Source organism: Urocitellus parryii, chromosome 13 (assembly GCF_045843805.1).
Source record: "Urocitellus parryii isolate mUroPar1 chromosome 13, mUroPar1.hap1, whole genome shotgun sequence".
In the NCBI taxonomy this organism is placed as follows: Eukaryota; Metazoa; Chordata; class Mammalia; order Rodentia; family Sciuridae; genus Urocitellus; species Urocitellus parryii.
Genome location: NC_135543.1, coordinates 37,510,818 through 37,529,243, shown reverse-complemented (window position 1 = coordinate 37,529,243; position 18,426 = coordinate 37,510,818). Strand labels below are relative to the sequence as shown.

Genomic DNA, 18,426 nt, shown 5'->3' with positions numbered 1-18,426 from the left:
GAACTTTGTTGGCTTTTATATACTGTACACCCTTCTGATTCTTCTTAGGCTCACTGCTTCTTCTCTGTTGGCTGTTTGGTTAGTAACTGGTAACTGATGCTACCTCAAAAGAGTATCTCCTTCTGTGCTAGTCCTTTGCTTATTTTACTCTCAGATAATAGCACCAACAATCTGTGTTTCATAACTCTATTTTAATAGAGCCAAAAGGTAATTTCATTCTGGTTAATGTGTGCAGGAACATGCTTTAATGAGCAAAGTTCCCCAGATAACATTGAACAAGGGGAGAAAGAAGAGAAGATCAAACCACTGGATAATTTTAGGGAAAAAAATTGAACAAGCACATAGCATAAGAAGGATGTTTCATGATTCTTTAATCCTTGTAAAGATAGGGTAATGTGGTGGGCGGGAAATCGTTTAGGATGATTTTGTTCTGTAAAATGTATGCAGTGATTCAGATCATGTTAGCAAATATAAAATCATTTGTGCTTGTGTGATCCGGCTTCAAACCACTGAGGACATTTGTGCAATTTACCACAGCAAAAGTTGTAGCAGCCTCCCGCAGGCAGAAGAGCTTAAGTGTCTGGTGATGTCTAGTGACTTGCTTAAAAGAAGATGAAACGACACACCCTCAGGCAAGGAGACGATTTAAATAGAGCCAATTTAGGAAGCATAGTGCCTCAGCAAATTCAGAAATTAATCCAGATTAAGATGTTTCATTTTTAGGAATGCATGTCAGAAACCAGTCTACAACTCCATCTTACAGGTAGAGGCAAGAGAAGGACATAAAAATGTACACTGCATAAAAATCCTCCTGTGTCCCTAAAGTACATCTTCCAAAGTTACAAAGAAAATTCACCAGCCTCAGCAATTTCAAAATTGTATACATTTAAGCTTAATTTTTAAAAATAAAGCATTTGAGAATTGGTGGGTGGTTGTCACGAAGTCTAATGCAAAGAATCTAGAAAATTCAGATAATATGTCTGAAACATGTTTCTGACTTTTGTGTAATATAATTTATGATGAATCACTTCTTTAAGTGGGTATTTAATCCACAGATTTCATCCAGGAAACTGACACTAAATAGTTCTCTGGTGCCAGAAAGTAAATTACTGACTACAGTCCCCAGGTCTCCAAAGCAAACTGGAGAATTTAATTGAAATGTTATTGCTACACACACCTATCCAATCTAGAGAAACAAGATAGTGATCTTTTTATAGTTGAAAATTGTGTACTGAGACTGAAACTTTCACACCTGAGCTCTATAAATTCCCAGAGACAGATCCATAAGTAGATTATATAAATGAGATACATGAAATCAGGCAATTCTGTCAAAAATACCAAGAGTTTTGAGACATGATCCAATTTACTCATCGTTTTTACTGAAATCATATTTTATGGACACACAATATGCATGATTATAAGATTCTTGGTAACATATTTTGGGGATTTGCTTTAAATATTTTATTGGCCACAATCATTATCTCCAGCACATATAGATGCTTCTTTGTGACCTTCATGACCAACTTAAAAATTCTCTGGAAATTGTAACATGACCTTACCTTGCTTCCATTTTCTCTCGCCTCTCGTTCCATCTTGAGGTCAGAAATTAGAAGATTCTTATATTTGCTTTTCCCATTACTGCTGTGATCATCTATTCTGTATTCCGAAGTCAGCTGTGCAGAGAGGGGACTGTCACTCAGATTCAGTGGCTGTTCATCCTGTTCCACCCCAGTCTTGCCATCACTGTTGGAGTCTCCCATCTCCCTGCTGTGTGTTCCCCCTGAAGCAATTGAACTGTGCCCCAGAGTCTCATTGCCATTAAAGCTCTCTGCAGCAGAATCATCTGTTGGAAAGAAAAATTTATATTTTTATTTTAATTAATATGCTCTCCTTTTCAACTTCAACTTGCATTTGCTGAGTTCCTATTGTGTGTGACATTGTGCCAACTAATTTTATATATAATATGTAATTTAACCTAAACAGTAACCTTGCAATGCAGCTATTGTTATTTTTAATCTAACAGGCACATCAAAGCACAAGACATGAAATAATATGAAGAAGATAAAATAAACAGTTGGATACCAAATGTCATCTCAAAGTAAATTTAAACAAAGAATAAAATAAATTCTCAATTACTTTGCAAATAGATTTTATTTCTCCAGTGAGAATATCCAGATTTACCAAGAAGTCTCTAATGAAAAGCATTACCTATCACTGGTTAATGGAGATGCATATTGGTACAACCTTTATGAGTTTTAATATGCATCTAAAACACTGGAAGTGCTCATAAACTTTGCTATGGTCATTACACTTCTGAGATTTTTAAACCTAAGAAGCCTAATCATTATGTACGTCTCTGAATAAGTTAAAAAAAATACACTTAACATCAGTGTAAATTTGAGTAGCAAAAATTTGGAGGTGACATAAAGCAACAAAAATAGAATACTGGATTAATAAATGTTGGAATGGTTCAAATATTATGCAGTCACTCAATAGTCCAATTTTAGATAAAGAAAAATGTGAATCAGAAAGTACTGGCTAGAAAACTTTAGATAGTGTAGCCAATATGATCCCAAATTTCTGAAAACAAAACACATAGACCAAGTTTACACAAAACAATATTCTGTTTTCTTAATTAATTCGTCTTTACCTATATGAGGAGAATTTGCTACTAATTATAAAGAATTATGATAGACAGAGGTGTTCAATTGTTTTCTTTAAAGGCTATTAAGGAAACTATATGAATGTAAGCAAACAAGAGGCATAATATTCATTACTTTTGATTTTCTTGTCTGATTCCTGAATATTATCAAGTATTCATTATATTTGTGTGTGGAATAAAATACTTTGTACCTTAAAATAAATTATATTCATGGAAATATTTAAATTCTAAAGGAGTGTACTATATCTCCTGTTCATCCATGTTTTCCACAAACATTTCTTAAGGGCCTATCCTGTGGCCCATATGGGTTCAAAAATTTGGCCTCTACAGACTCTGCCTCAATGAGTTTACAGATAATTTTTTTAAAAAATAGAGAATTAAACATGCAATTCAAATGCAGAGCAAAAAGGCTATAATCCAGTACAAGGAATAAGACAGCAGGCTTTCTAAAGAAGGTGATGTCAGTCGAATTCCACAGGATGAGTGAGCCATGAGCCGCTGAAGTCTGGGGAGAGCATTCCCTATAGAAGTGTCAGCTTTGCAAAGTCTCAGATGGAAGGACACACAGGGCAGGTGAGAAGAAGGATGAAAGCAAGAGCACCAAGGAGAAAATGAGGGGAGATAAATCTAACAGGATGAGAGCACCCCAGGAAGTGTTTTGTATATCAAAGGGCTTGGAGTTGATTCTGAGAACAAACAGAAGCAATTTTAATTTTATTTGTGAGAAGTGACGTGGAAGAAAATGATATTTTAGATGTCATATAAGTTGGCATCTTTGAAAGCTCAAACTAAAGTAGTGCCAATATAGAAGAAGGGACAACCACAGAGAGTTACAAACAAAACAGGTAAGAATGGACACAGGAGAGGCCAGGGCCCAGGATGAAGGTTCAGGGCTTTAATAAGGAATTAAAACACAGGGCATTATGTTTAAATTTAATTTTCAGAACAGTATTTTAAAATGAATTTTAAAACTATTTTCTAAAAAAGAGTACTAACATATTCCGATATCACATTCTACTCAATTATTCTTTTTATATACCAATTCAAAAAAGTTTATGGCCAGATGCGATGGCCCACTCCTTTCACTCCAGCAACTCTGGAGGAAAATTAGAGGCAAATCTCAGCCATGTAAGGAGGCTCTAAGCAATTTAGCAAGACTCAGTCTCAAAATAAAAAATAAAAAGGACTGGGGACATAGCTCAGTGGTAAAATACCCCTAGGCTCAATCCCCATCCTCCTGCCCAATAAAAGAATTCATACATACAGAATATATGCAAGATAATATAGGAAACTACCCATAAGTAATGACACAGCAGTTTTTATACTATTAATTTGGGAAATAAAAAAAATAAGCTTTTAACGATAAAATGTCCAGAGCTTTGACGTACAGAATTAGGGGGAGGATTTGTATAAGTAATTTAGAAAATCGCTCATGTCTCTTTATTTGAATTGAAGTCCTTATGTTAATGTATAACAGGTTAATTCTGATTTTTAAAGTTTTTTCTTTTTAAGAAAGTCCAAAAAAAATCATAATGGGCATATTCAAATATAGTTCAATTACTTATATTTAATTTATGAAGGAAAAATATGATTTAGCATTTGTGTACTAGAACCCTTTTAAAAAAGGTACTTAACATAAAAAGCCTTAGCAATAATGAATAAATAACCCTAAATAATTAAAAATTAAATACACATTAACATAAAAATTAAATTTCTTTTATAGTTAAAAATTAAACATGCCTTATCTATTTCTTTAATCTAAAATCACCACATATATCTCATAAAACTATATCATTTACTCATTTTTAGGTAAGATAAACATCATTTATCATGAGAGACTTTAATAAATGTCATTTAATTATAGTTTCAGCATAAAATATAAACAATAAAGGAGAAATATTTTTAGATGGAGTAGTTCACTCCAGATGTTACCAAGGTAACCAAATTCAAGAGCTTTACATATTTCTTTCCTGAATAAATGAGTATGTTTTGTAAAGAACAAATGACTGATTTATATTCATTTGTATCAAATACACGTTCACCAATTTTGTAATTTAAGCAGTTAAAAAAATAATGTCTCATGGTACTGTTCCATAAATCAAAATTTAAAACAAAGTTTTTGATGTCTTTAATTTTAAAAATTCAGTCAAGAACAGAGAGTGAATAGTAAGCTGAGGATAAATAAGCAATTTAATATTGTTGAGCTTCATGTAACCACATTGAAGATTCTTGTTCTCTCTTCTTTAAAGGTACTTATTTAGAAATTAAAATCACAGACTTCAGACTCCTCTGTTTATGGGAACCAATTCACATCAGTTCACTGCCTGAAAGGGGCAATCTGCTTCCTTACCCAACATGGTCTGCTCCATCCTGAGTGGCTGCTGGCGTGTGGGAACCACCCGCTACGTAGTGTCGTGTGTAGGCTGTGGGGATGGCCTTCAGGTTCACAGGCCCTGGTGAAGGTTCTTCTCTCAAGGATTCAGCCTGGGTACCATAGCATTTGAACCAAAGACTCTGTATTTGAGTCCCAAGGGAAAACAGCACCTGGAGCTTTGGAAAATAAGAGAGCCCAGGGTACCTAGCAACAGAGGAGAATGTGGAATGTGATGACAGGGCGGTGTGGAATCTAGTGACATCAGGAGGGCAGTTGGATGTTCTGTGGTCACTTTTAATGGGACAGATCTAGGGTGGTAGAAACCTTGCCAAGTTCACTTGACTAAAGCTCTTGTCTAAGAAAGTCCAGTAACACTGAGTGGCAGACTCTTCGTCTTATTCTTTCTCCATTCCTACTGCCCACTTCCTCAATCAGGAGACACCTTAGAAATACGGTTTAAGTTGTTTTGAACGTCCCAACCAGTGTTTTATATGACGATAGTTTTAAATGCACCAGATTCAGTGGGTTGTTAGTTTTATATAAAGAATTAACTGTAACCGTCTCCTATAACATGTGTGAGTGTGTGTGTGTGTGAATCTCTCAAAGCCCCTGACCTACTTTCTTATACAGTCATTTTCAGTAGTTCTTCATATGGCCTTTAGGCCAAGAGCCTTGGGCAAAAAGAACAGGAAAAAAAAAATATATATATATATATCATCCTCATTTTAAGATTAGTACTTGGAAGTTCAGTCCTAAAATCCAGGTCAGATATCACAGAGTCCAAAAATCTTTTTACCATTTTTCCTCAAATGCACTATATTACCACTAAGTCCTTTGATGCACCCTTAGGAAATTTCCTTTTTGTATCTTAACATAAAACTATCTCTAAACTCAAAATATAGATGGGAAAAACCCTGCTCCAAAAGAGTAGTACCTTAATATAAAAACATAGAAAGTTAAAAAAAATTTTTCCAACATCTATTTGCAAAATAAGGATTTTAGTTGTAATTCCCTTTTATGCTTCCTGGCTTCTGTTCTATGTCTTTTCCTACTTATAGGATCTGTTATTTTAAAAAATGAAGCCCAGCATGGTGGTGTGTTCCTGTAATCCCAGCAGCTCCCAAAACTGAGGTAGAAGGATTACAAGTTCAAAGCCAGCCTTGGCAACTTAGTGAGGTCCTAAGCAACTTAGCAAAAACCTGTCTCAAAAAATAAAAAGAGCTCAGTGGTTAAGTACTCCTGGGTTCAACCCTCACCAATCCCCCAAAATGGGGGGTCTCTTCTAATATATTGTGAGATCACACCTTATATCTTACACTATAACTTCCTCTATGCTACAATACAAACCAGGTGATCTGATTTGATTTGAATCTCTCTAGCACTTTCTAGTCTGGATCCTAGGCACATTCTCACTTCCTGAATCATTTCTAGCTTAAGGCCTTTTGGTCCATGTGTATTTGCTACCTAGAAGTTCATTCCTCATTTTTCTAATTTTGTTTCTTCAAAAATTTGTGATGTCATGTCCATTCTTTTTCTATTTTACTTATCCTCTAAAATATATCTTTTTAAAAATGTAATTATACAGTCTTGTTCTCAGTATTATCTTCAGTTATCTTCTGGGCAAAAACCTCAATTCTGACTACAAAAGTTCTATACTTGCAAGGTCTCAATGTTACAAAGCCCTTCGAAAAGATAATTAAAACTGCAATCTCCCATTTCCATTTGCAAGATCATATGCTACTTAGTGATGTAATCTTAAATATGTACAAAGAGCAACACCACATTGCAAAGTCAAAACATTCACGCCAAAGACATATGCACTGATGTAAATAAATACACGTACCACCAAAAGGGTGGAGGACACTGAGTTTAAAATAATAAAACAGGTTTTATTCAAGGCAAGAAAATAAAAATTGTTTGTTTTCTACAAAATTAATTCTATAGAAGGGTGGTTCTAAGACTTCTGCTTGATAGCTCTTAAATCCTTCTTAGAATGAGATTTAGTTTAAGGAGGAAATACAGAGAAGGCAGTGGGATAAATTAGCTGTTTCAAAGCATATAACTGAATGTCAGCATGGTAATCAAATGATACAACTGTCTGGCCTATCAATGAGGAGGTAAGATGTATTATTTATATTTTTTCTTTAAAATGTTATGAAATACATTTTTTGTGTAAGGCACTGTCCTTGGCATCATACGTCCAAAGCATCTCTATGAAACTTGATCTTACCTGAGGCTATCACAGAAGAATTACAGCGTCAGGTAGAAAGTAGTGTCTGGTATATGTGAGTCTCACATAAAGAATAATGAATACACAAAGCTCTTCTGAGAAAGTCACCTACACATCAAGGGGGACAAAGGGTAATAGGAAAGGCCTCTAATAAGAGATGGGATGTGAAGAAGGTGAGATACATGTGCTTGTATCATGGTGATGGTAGAAGCTAATCCAGTTTACAAAAGAGCAATAAATAAATAAATAAATAGATGATAGATAGATAGATAGATAGCTCCAGAGGCAGGAAAGAGCTGAAAGAGTACAGAAGTAAGTTTGTTTCACAGACTGCCACAGGATTTGCACATTTTAGATAGATGTGGATGTGATATTGTACATTATTTTTTTCCTGCATGTATTATAAAAACATTAATCATTGTCCCAGAGGAGATACTTGGAAAAACTCACTAACAATACAAATCTGGTCTGAGGAGAGTCTGTTTACCTCCATTCCTATCTCTAAGCCACTATCAGTTGGCCCATAACAAAACTTTCCCCAATCCCAATATGATTCATTTTTTAAATGTTCAGTAGTGGAATAGTTTGTCAATGGCTTCTTAATTACACAAACAATTTATAAAACACTATTTTTACCTTACTTGTTGACTTGTTTTTAGGGTTTTAAATAACTTGTATTTTATGAAAAATGACATGCATAAACATTTTGATATTCTACAAAGTGATTTGAAAATATCTGTGATTTATTCTGTTGACAAAGTCACAGTTACTGTGAATACCACTGTGTTTTATTGCTTACAGTCAGAATAAAATGTTAAATTGCAGTTAGAGGTAAATGAATACACACACACACACACACACACATATACATATAAGTATATATATTCATTTACATACATTTATATTTATTTATATATATTCATATATATTCATCTGTATATAATTTCTTCATCTATCCCCCCTCTCAAGTTATGGCACTGATCTATTCATGGATTCCAGGATAAATGTTTTTGAACTAGATGCTACTTATTTTACCTGTCTTAAATTGCACCTAAGTAATCATAACTGTCACAGGGTCTCAAATCCCTAACCCTGGTCCTGATAAGGCAGGTTTCAATGGGAGTTTGTTTAGTCTGCTATTTCATCTTTTAACACTTTGTCATCTTGTGACTTTAAAAATATGTTTTATTAGTCTACTTAACTGTAAATTTCCACGAGGTAGCATTTTACATCTTATACTTCTTTGTTTTGTTCAACAGAACCCAGCCTAAAATTTTATACAAGGTTAACATTATAGATATTGCTATAGTTATAGATGTAGGTATTGATATTGATATTGATAAATAGAACAAATGTCACAAGCAATACATTAACATATCTGTGTATGACATTCATGTATTGGGAACTCATTTGTAAAGCAATTTTCTGCCACAAGTTAAAACCCAAACAATTAATACTGTGGAAGTTTTGATGTTCCATTTCATACAGCAAGTACTATGTATGATAAAATCTCATGTTAAATTTTAAATAAATCTAAGGTAATTATTACATAGCAGTTCAATGTTTTCAAAGAAAGCTGATAGAACATAGGCAAAAAATACCAGAAAACACATTGAATGGGTAATATAAATAAGAAACTGTCATGTAATAATATTCATTCTATTGGAAAACAATGTGACAATTTGTAGAAATAAATGGTTCATGGACTTATCATGAATTCTCATTAACTGATAACTAAGTTATATGAACAAATGTCACAGATTTGGGGTAAGTAATTCTGAAAAGAAATGTTCTAATTGAAGCTAAAATTAATGTGATTCAAAAGAAAATTGCCCTAAATTAGCATTTAGCCCAGCTATAAATCAAGTGGGTTTTTTTGTTGTTGTTGTTTTGTTTCATTTTTACTGTGCCAATAATAAATCGGAAAATACAGTATTCTGAAAAGCTGGAAAGTAACGAAGAAAACAAGACTCGTTACAAAAAGCTTATATTTGGAACAAGTGTCTTAGAACTGGACAGGATCTTGGCTGACTTCAAATTTATTCCTGTAGTGCTGTTGGGATTATTGTTTAAGTCACAGAACCACCCACCTACCTACCTGCCCAGAGGAATAAGTACTTGAAAACAGATTAGATGGTAGGTATCAGATGGTATCCTGGTATATATCACAGATTCTGTATGGAGCCTAAAGCAACCCCCTATAGAAGAATTTTTGTCAGTACAACCAAAGGTTCAGTGTAAGGTACTGTATTTTTCACTGGGTGACTTTGCATTCTGACAACTGCTCTTGACTCTTTACCTAGTTGGCCACCATGGACTGAATACCACCTGAACCATTCAACACATTTGAACACGATTAATAGCACACTTTCATCAAATGGTAGTGCAATACATAGAAATGGGCTTTTTCAAGACCCAGCGATGCATGAACAGATTGCCCAAAATTCACCACAAAACAGCTTATTCTTTAATTTTTATGTATTATGTTAAAAGAAATTCTTAATAAACAATTGAATGAAAATGAAAAATGTCAGCTGATTATGATCAGATTTCCACGATCCTGTGAAATTCAGCAGTGGTGCCTACCATTGTTTTTGTGGATAAGCACAGATGGAGAAGGAAATCTACTATGTAGACAGAACTTTAAGCAATAAATCTTTTTGTTTACTCTCCTTATAACAAAGCTAGTCTAAGATTATTATATTCACTATTTCTTGGATAGTTACTGAAGACATTTTGAATGATTTTTTTTTAAAATACAAGTAGTGAAAAGAAGGATGAAATATTTCATAAGATGCTAAGAACTGTGTTAAAATATCTGTGTTTGCAACTATATATATCAAAACATGACTAGAATAGAAGGTAATCTTTATTATTAGATCTACGGTATGATGTTTCCTGTAAATATGACTTATCCTTCTTGTCAAACCTAGGTTTTCTCAGTGAGATCATGAAGAGAGTGGCACTCAGAGCAGAAAGAACAGAGTATATACACATGGTCAGGAACTGGCCCACATGGTCCATTACCACATGATCTGTACTCATACTGGCAGCAAAGTGTCCAATCATATGATCTTTAAAAAGTACAGAACACTTTGGGAAACTTGCAAACTTCAATGGGGCAAAGCAGTTTTATTCGATTCCTTTAATTCTAGCTGGGGTAGTGACTTATCTTCAGCACTATGAACATTTACTCTCATCTTGGTCCTGCATTTCTTGCCAATTCTTCCTTTTACGCCACCACCTACAGATCTCAGGATGGTTTATACACTGCAAATTTTTCCCATACAACATTGATGTAAAACAAGGAAACCACAGCCCGGTAAAAGAAATGAAACAGGTTGAGAATTTCCTTTGGAGTTAATACTCTTAGTCTCTGCTCTGTCACTGACAAACTAGTGGTCTTATAAAAAAAAAAAATGGGAGGAGGTATTAAAACCTGAGCCGCAATGCCACTCACTGGGAAATAGATAGCACAGGAGCTTAACGGGCTGCCTTTCAGGATGTAGTATATCCCAAACCATCGACTGAAAGCTGGGGCTAGCTCTCTCTCAAAGCCCCAGTATCAATCTGTAGTACAAGACTTTCTAGAGATAGAAGACACACTCATCTCCATTCCTCCCTACAAATGTAGGCAGTGCTGGCCTACAGGGGGACACTTCCAATAAGAGAGTTTTAGACACCAATCATTCACATCATTTAGGCAACTAAGGGAATCTATTAAAAAAGAGGCTCATGTGTTGGCTGAGGTCATTAATCCTGACTATCTAGGGAACAAAAATTGACTAAAGGCAAAATGGGTTAGCAGGTAGAACCTCAGAGAGCATAGCCAGAAGCAAGACCTCATTCCATGACATCCTGAAAAAGTCCCTGAGCAGTTGAATTGACAGCTGAATAAATTAAACTATGGAATATGTAGTGGGAACTTGGTTGTCATAAATAAACCTTACGATCTGGAACCAGATACAAATCTATGAATACAATGTTTATCTGGATTTCTTTGTTTTCCAGTGTCTCATTCCTCATTTACGTAACTGTTGTCTCAACTATTGAATGCAGAGTGCTTGGTAAACATATAAATTAATCCATTAATTCCATAATTTTAGTTGTTTCAGAACTAAAAGAGGAATGAACATCACTGGGCTTCATACAAATATGTTATCTCAACATCATGCCACAGTCCTGGAAAACATGTGGATGTATGTGGTTGAGGAGAGGGAGCATGGGAGGAATAGACAAGCTCTAAGTAGAGAAGAGGGTTTGGAGGGGAAGGGAGGGGGCATGGGATTATAAATAATGGTGAATGTGATGATCATTATTATCCAAAGTACATGTATGAAGACACGAATTGGTGTGAATATACTTTGTATTCAATTAGAGATATGAAAAATTGTGTTCTATATGTGTAAAAAGAATTGTAATGCATTATTTTGTCATATATAAATAAAAAAAGTAAAAAAAAAAAGAAAGAAAGAAATACATGGTAAGTACTTGATAGAAGCATCTTTGGATGTATAGAAAGTTGTGTGATGGTGAGACACATAGGACCTACAGGGATAGCAACCTGGTGCATGCATTCTCCTCCCAATTCACAAATATAGGCTACAGTAGGCATGTTCTCATGCAACCTTGGAAGAATTTGAAGATGTGAAACAGAGGAAATAGATCTTTTTATGTTAGAACTAGATCTTTTTATGTTAACCTCCAGAGAGAAAAGTCTAAAAACTACCATCACTGAGGTTGCCATCATTTTTCTATTTCCTGTCTTTCCATATTATTATGTGCTCAACTCCTTCATACTCTGGAAGATCCTCTAGTACTCCTTCAATTGATGATCAATATTTCTATATTGATTTTGCTTGATTTAGCCAAACACCATTTATTTTAATCTAAAAAAAACTTTTGAGAAAACACAGGAATAGCAAGATGGTGGAAAAGGAAACTTTGGGCTTTCCTTCTCCTTGTGGACAATTTGACTCAACTAAAATATTCAGCACAATTTCCCTATGAAAAATCTAGGAACTAGTTGAGAGGCTCTTATATCCTGGGTGAGTGCAAAACTAGCCACATTAAAACTAGCAGGAATATTTGAGAAAATAGAGGAACAGAAATGTGAAGTGAATTGACTGTGTTCCTTTAAGAATATAAGTTATATATTGAAGAGATTTTTTAGCCGTTTAATGAAACATAGTCAAAGAACTAAGGGTGCTTAGCCTGTAAAGAGATTACTTTGAAGAAGGATGGGAAAGTCAGTGAAATATTCGCAAGTTTTAACATTTTCATTACCTACCAGGAGTATAGAAATCAAAGCTTAGAAGTTATACAGAATTATTTTTTATAATATATGAGAAATAATTCTGATAAAAATATCTAAAGATCAAAGAAGTTTCCCTATCTCTAGAGTGTAAACTACTACAGGAAAATTAAAGTTCTTATTCATTTATTAATTTTGATAGGCACCTGGTAAATATTTAATAACTATTAATTGAAGTGGACCATCACAGGAGTTCATAATTGTATAGCTACTTAGTGTCTGCTTGAGGAAGAGTGTGAGCCTTCTTTCTACAGGCTTATAGGTGTTTTTCTTTTAACAACTTACCATATATATTATTTAAGAGGCTGTGATAGGAGGAATTCTAAGAGACACTTCCTACCCAAGATTACACAACCTTGGTTTCAGGATCTGCCAGTGATTAAACATCACTCCCATCACTGTTATGTGATGTGGTATGGTTGATCTTAGATAAGGAGATTATCCGGGCAGGCCTGATCTAATCACATGAGCTTTCTTTGCTTAGCGGGAGACCAATGTGATTCTGCAACCTGTATACTCAGAAAAATGAGATATTGTATCCCATCTGATTCAAATGTATGATATGTCAAGGTCATTGTACTGTCATGTGTAACTAATTAAAACAAATAAAAAAGAAAAATTAAAAAAAAATTAAAAAAGAAGAAGTCAAAGACAGTCATAGCACAGATGTTTTTCAATATGCCATTGCTGGCTTGGAGATGGAAAAAAACCTCGTAAGCAGAAATGCAGGCAGATTTAAGACACTGACAGAGGTCCCTTCTGATGACCAGCAAGGAAACAATGACCTCAGTTTTATAGCCAGAAGGAACTAGACTCTGCCAACAACCTAGATATTTTTTTTTTTAAACAAAGAATTAAACCCAGGGGCACTTAACCACTGAGCCACATCACCAGCCCTTTTTATTAGTTTATTTTGAGACAGGGTAGAGCCTTTACATCAGAGCCTAACCAGCCTGAGACCTTTATTTTGACCTTGTGATAAAGAACCCAGTAGAGTCTGCTGGACTTCTGAGCCATAGAACACTGAGATACAGGTGTTGTTTTAATCTGTCAAGGCGGTGATAATTTTTACATAGCAACATAACACGGATACAGTGACAAATATAAGGGATTTTCTGCCATGTGTAAGGATCTGTAACACCATACAGAATTATTCAAATACACACCAAATGAGAGATGTGCATCAGGTTTCTCAAATTTTAATTACCTTAGGATTTTCTGGGGAGATTGTTAAAAATTCAGATCAATTTCGGTACTAAAAACTTCAAGCTCAACAACTTTGGGTTTAATTTATCCTGGTTGGAGTCAGTAACTCTAGAAGCCTTTCTTATACAAAATTTTAGCCATAAAAAAAGAGAGAAAGTAATACAGATTATATCCAACAACTAGCTGGTTGAATATGTAATCATAGGAAGCAACTGTGGATTCCAATTTAACTAAATAGACTGATACACCTGAAATTCAGGTTGGCAAAGATTGAGTATGAGGATATATTAATCCTGTGTTATGAATCTCTGAGAAAATTTCAGAAAAAAAATGCCCAAAGTAATTATTCATTCCTTTTATTAAAACAAAAGTACTACTGCCAGAGTGGATCCATTTTTAGCATTCATGAAAGGATAAGATTTTACTCCAAGCGTTTATGTAAATGTCTAATTCAAAAGCTTCAGATCTTATCTTGGGAAAAGCATCACCTTGATGACCTTGACTAATCCACTCCTGGGAAGGAAGTTCTTAAAGAATGATTAGAGGGATGATTAGAATTATTAGAATCCTTATGGTCCCTATGAAGCAGAACTATGTGCCCTCTACGGATTCACATATGCTGAAGTCACTGTGGGCTTTGCTTACATAGTAGGTAGATTATCACCCCAGGAGCGATTGCTAAAATCATCAGTTTGTTCTCTGGGTCCCTCATGCTTTCTTTTCCCTCTGGATAGCTAATCCTCTAGCTGGTCATGTGCATGCTGGCTCTCTGTATGTCAATTTGCAGAGGAATAGATTGACAAATTGATTGGCTGATTATCCTTGACTACAGTTCCTCCCCAGAAAAATGTTACTTCAACCAGGTACCTGTAATTTAAGCCTTTTATCTCTAATTGCGGAATGAAAGGTTTTTCTCTTGGTATCCTCTGCCATTAGCTAGCTGGGGAAGTGTGTTGCATTTGGTCACCCTGTGCAAAGGGAGAAACCCTGTGATCATGGTAGATCTGTTAGGTGCCCAGCCTTTTAGAGTAGCTTAGAGGTGAATGATTAGAATGCCTACTCTGCCAAGTCTTATCCCCAAACTTCCTGCCCTCACCTCCCAGAAGGTCTTCTCCCTTCTGCAGTGAGCATGCCAGGGCTGCTCAGGGAGGAGTCTGAGGCTCTCATCCCCAACATTCTGATGCAGGGAGAATTTACAAGACAAGTAAATCTTAACATAAATACCCCAAAGGGCCCACCACGTACTCCCCTTAATCTTACACACTGGTCATTGGTTGGTCTGCTCTCAGATCCACTTCTCTTTCTTCCTTTGCAAACATCATTAGGTAACTTTCATTCTTAGGTAACTTTGCCTATTGCCTTATGACACTGTTTAAACATAGACACTGGCACAGACAAATCATAGAACAAAGAGAAAATGCCTGTGTGTGTCTCCACATATGCACATATGCACCCTCTCTGATTCAAGTAATCTTTCTGTCTAGGCATGGAGTATCTCTTGTCTGTATCCCAGTTCCTGCCAGGAAGAATCACCCTTGGGAAGGGATCTGCAGCATTGCCTCTTGGGCTCTAGTGACACCAGCTCTTTTCCTCCTCTTTTGGCTTAGAAGCAGTCTCTTCTATTATCAATTCCTGGGTTGCTTCATTATCCTCTATTTGGTTTTTCAGTTCTTTCAACACCATGGTAAATAGTGCCTTGTATAAAGCTCTTCTAGATGCATTGAATGGGCTCCATTTTCCAGATTGTATCCCAGCTGATGCAATTTATCTTACTGTGGCCTTAAGATTTCTGATTTCCAACTCCCTTGATGTTATTATAGTCAGTATTTGAGAGTTTTTTCCTCATGTAAATTCATTATTGGATATCCAAGATATTTTCACAAGTCTTCCTTTGCTCTCAATCCTTCTCTCTCTCTCTCTCTTTCTCTCTCTCAATGAAGTAAAAACCCATCACTCTTAATTTTAGAGGTGTTAATTATCTTACTGGCATCCCAAAGGATGGGAATTCAATGAGAGTTTTGGTGACAAATTTAAAGCATTATTATGATTTAGATACTTGTTGAAGGATTGGTATCCTTCCACAACAACCAAATTATTCTGATTTATTGAAACATAAAGAACTATAATAGATTCATCTCAGTAGTATCAATTGCTTTAAACTTTCAAATGCTTTAATCATACAAGTCATTTAGGTGGTTATTACATTTACAATATTCAAAACTGTCATGTGTAAATAACACTGTCAGCTTTCCCATTTTAAAGAGCTTGAGAGATAAAATCAGACTTTCTCAAGTCACAGGAGCAGAGACAAATGTAAAATTAGGAAATGGTTTTCTGATTTCAGACCAAATTTCTGTCTCAATCTCACTCCCATTCCTCAGAAGAAGGAACATATTTTGATACTGTGAGAGGAACCTGCCTGAGAACTACAGGTAATATGTTATATGGGGGAAGAAATGAGTTAACTTCCAATTTAGGAGGCCCTCAGAGAACTACTCAATTGAAAATTGTGATCTGAGTCTTTGTAGCACTTCATAGCAACCCGGAATCGCAGCAAAAAGGCTGCTACAACATTCCATTCACTACCACAAAGGCTTTGGGCCTAAGCTTCTTCAATTAGCATAAACTGAACCATCATATTTTCACAAATGCAGATGAATTTTTGATATTATCCTGATTAGAAGAGTGCAGACTGACCATGATAATTATAACCCAAACCAATTCTATCTGATATTTAAGGCTGAGTGATATCAAATGATAATAACATTTTAGGAGACTTACTAAAGATTTGAATCCATAGGAAGAGAAAAATTACAAGAGAATAATCTGTCAATATGTGACATAAAAGAAAACCAAAGTTAACATTAAGAAATTAAGCTCCTTTTGTTGAAGAAGAACAGTAACATGACTGGTACTTTTCTTTTTAAAAAGGGGTTATTCAAAACTGAATTAATATATACTTTATAGAAATCCTTCAAAGTAAAGTAGGTGGGTATTACTTGCTTCATTTTACTAATGTGAAAACGTTTGAGTTATAAAAAGATCCTATGATTCATTAAAGATAGCCCAGCTAATGTATAGTGAAGCTGGCACTTAGTGCCACATGTCACATTCTGTTCTAAGCTATATTGTCTCTCAAGGAAGGCAGGCTTACTAATGGGTTGGGGGAAAGGGGATGATGATGAAGGTGGACTAGAACAAACTTGAAGGTCAGGACCTCTCCAGTAAGTAGGAGAATAGATATTCTGTGAAGCACACTGGGACCAGGCATCATGGGACTAGAGAGAAATATCCTGGGAAATGTCAAAAATAAGGTGATAATTGTTAGATATTAATGTAAGGAGTACTGAAGTAGGAGGAATACCCTCCAAGAACAATACCATCACTCATGACCAAAAGCCCTGAATTATAAATAGGGAAATGACAGAAACTAGAATTTTTTAAAAAAAAAAAAATGTTTAATTGCTGTATGCCTTGAAGGTAGCATTATGCTCTGTAGTGAGTATTTAGAAAATGTCTGAAGACCTTAAGTTGATGATTCCACCTTGATCCTATTTTCTAAGCTCATGATTTGCATAGATCACATCTTTGTAGATCATATATTATCTTTTCACACACTTAAGTGCGACTGTGGATCTTGCTTTAATATGCCTTTACATGAAGTAGTATATATAGCAAATTACCAAGAGGAAATATAATTTTAAAAATTCAGTCCAAGGAAACATCTTGCTTTTTTTGATGCTTTATTTGTCATTGTAAAAAGCCAGAAGTAATTTCAGACTAAGTTTGATGGGAGGGGGGGATACTAACACTGTAAGGATTCCTATGCAACAGTGTTCTTTTCATAGTAGTAGTGTATATGATCATTTTCTTTTACGTTTCTGTCAAATCATTAGGTTTGCCTCAAATCAAAATTTAAAATATCTCTTGTTGACTGTTAAGAAAAAATAATTTAAGTAAATGTATGGAATGTATCAATTTAAACTCTGAACAATACCAAATTAAGAGCCCTCATACTGTGATTATTTCTAATTAGTCAAGAGCAGCTGAAAATACTCCCCCAATCCATGTTTGATTCTGCTACACAAATCTCACATAAGCATGGCCATTTAAAAAATCTTTCATTGCATTAAATGTGGTAGATTCTATCTTGAAAACCCTCATTTCTTGACCTGATCTAGTAGGGAAACATTTACTTCATTTTGAATGACTTGATGCCATGTTCACTGGTGATGGCCCCTTTCTTTTTTTCTTTTTTTTTTTTTTTTTGATGGTGGCCCCTTTCCAACGTTCTTTCTCTGTGGTTATCCATGCAATTAGACTAAACTGGAATTCTAATTGGAATAAGATATATTACATGCTTGTATGAATATATCAAAATAAATTCTACTGTCATGTATAACTAAAGGCAACAAATAAAAAAATAAAAAAGAGAATAAGTATGAAAATTGATTACATTGCTTTTATGATTTGAGTGGGTAAATCTCCTCTATTTTCCCTTCTAGAATTGATGAACTTGCCAACAACTCTCTACATTGGTAACTACATGACGTATCCTCGCCCACACTGCCAAGGCAGATACCTGACCTAAGGGTCATCAAACCATGAGTCAAAGCATACCAAATGAGGTCAAACTAGAA

General features: G+C 35.0%; 1 protein-coding gene across 6 annotated transcripts in view; it reads right to left on the bottom strand.

The window, feature by feature from the left end:
* Nol4 (nucleolar protein 4) overlaps window positions 1-18,426 on the bottom strand; it is a 306,970-nt gene that overhangs the window by 129,965 nt on the left and 158,579 nt on the right. For 4 of the 6 annotated variants that reach the window (XM_077792305.1, XM_026400031.2, XM_026400032.2 and 1 more), the window contains one exon: window positions 1,560-1,843. In XM_077792305.1, coding sequence (XP_077648431.1) covers window positions 1,560-1,843 — 284 coding nt within the window. Of the gene's footprint in view, window positions 1-1,559; window positions 1,844-5,012; window positions 5,032-18,426 lie in introns of those variants that run through there. The other 2 variants (XM_077792306.1, XM_077792307.1) reach the window with 1 other exon arrangement.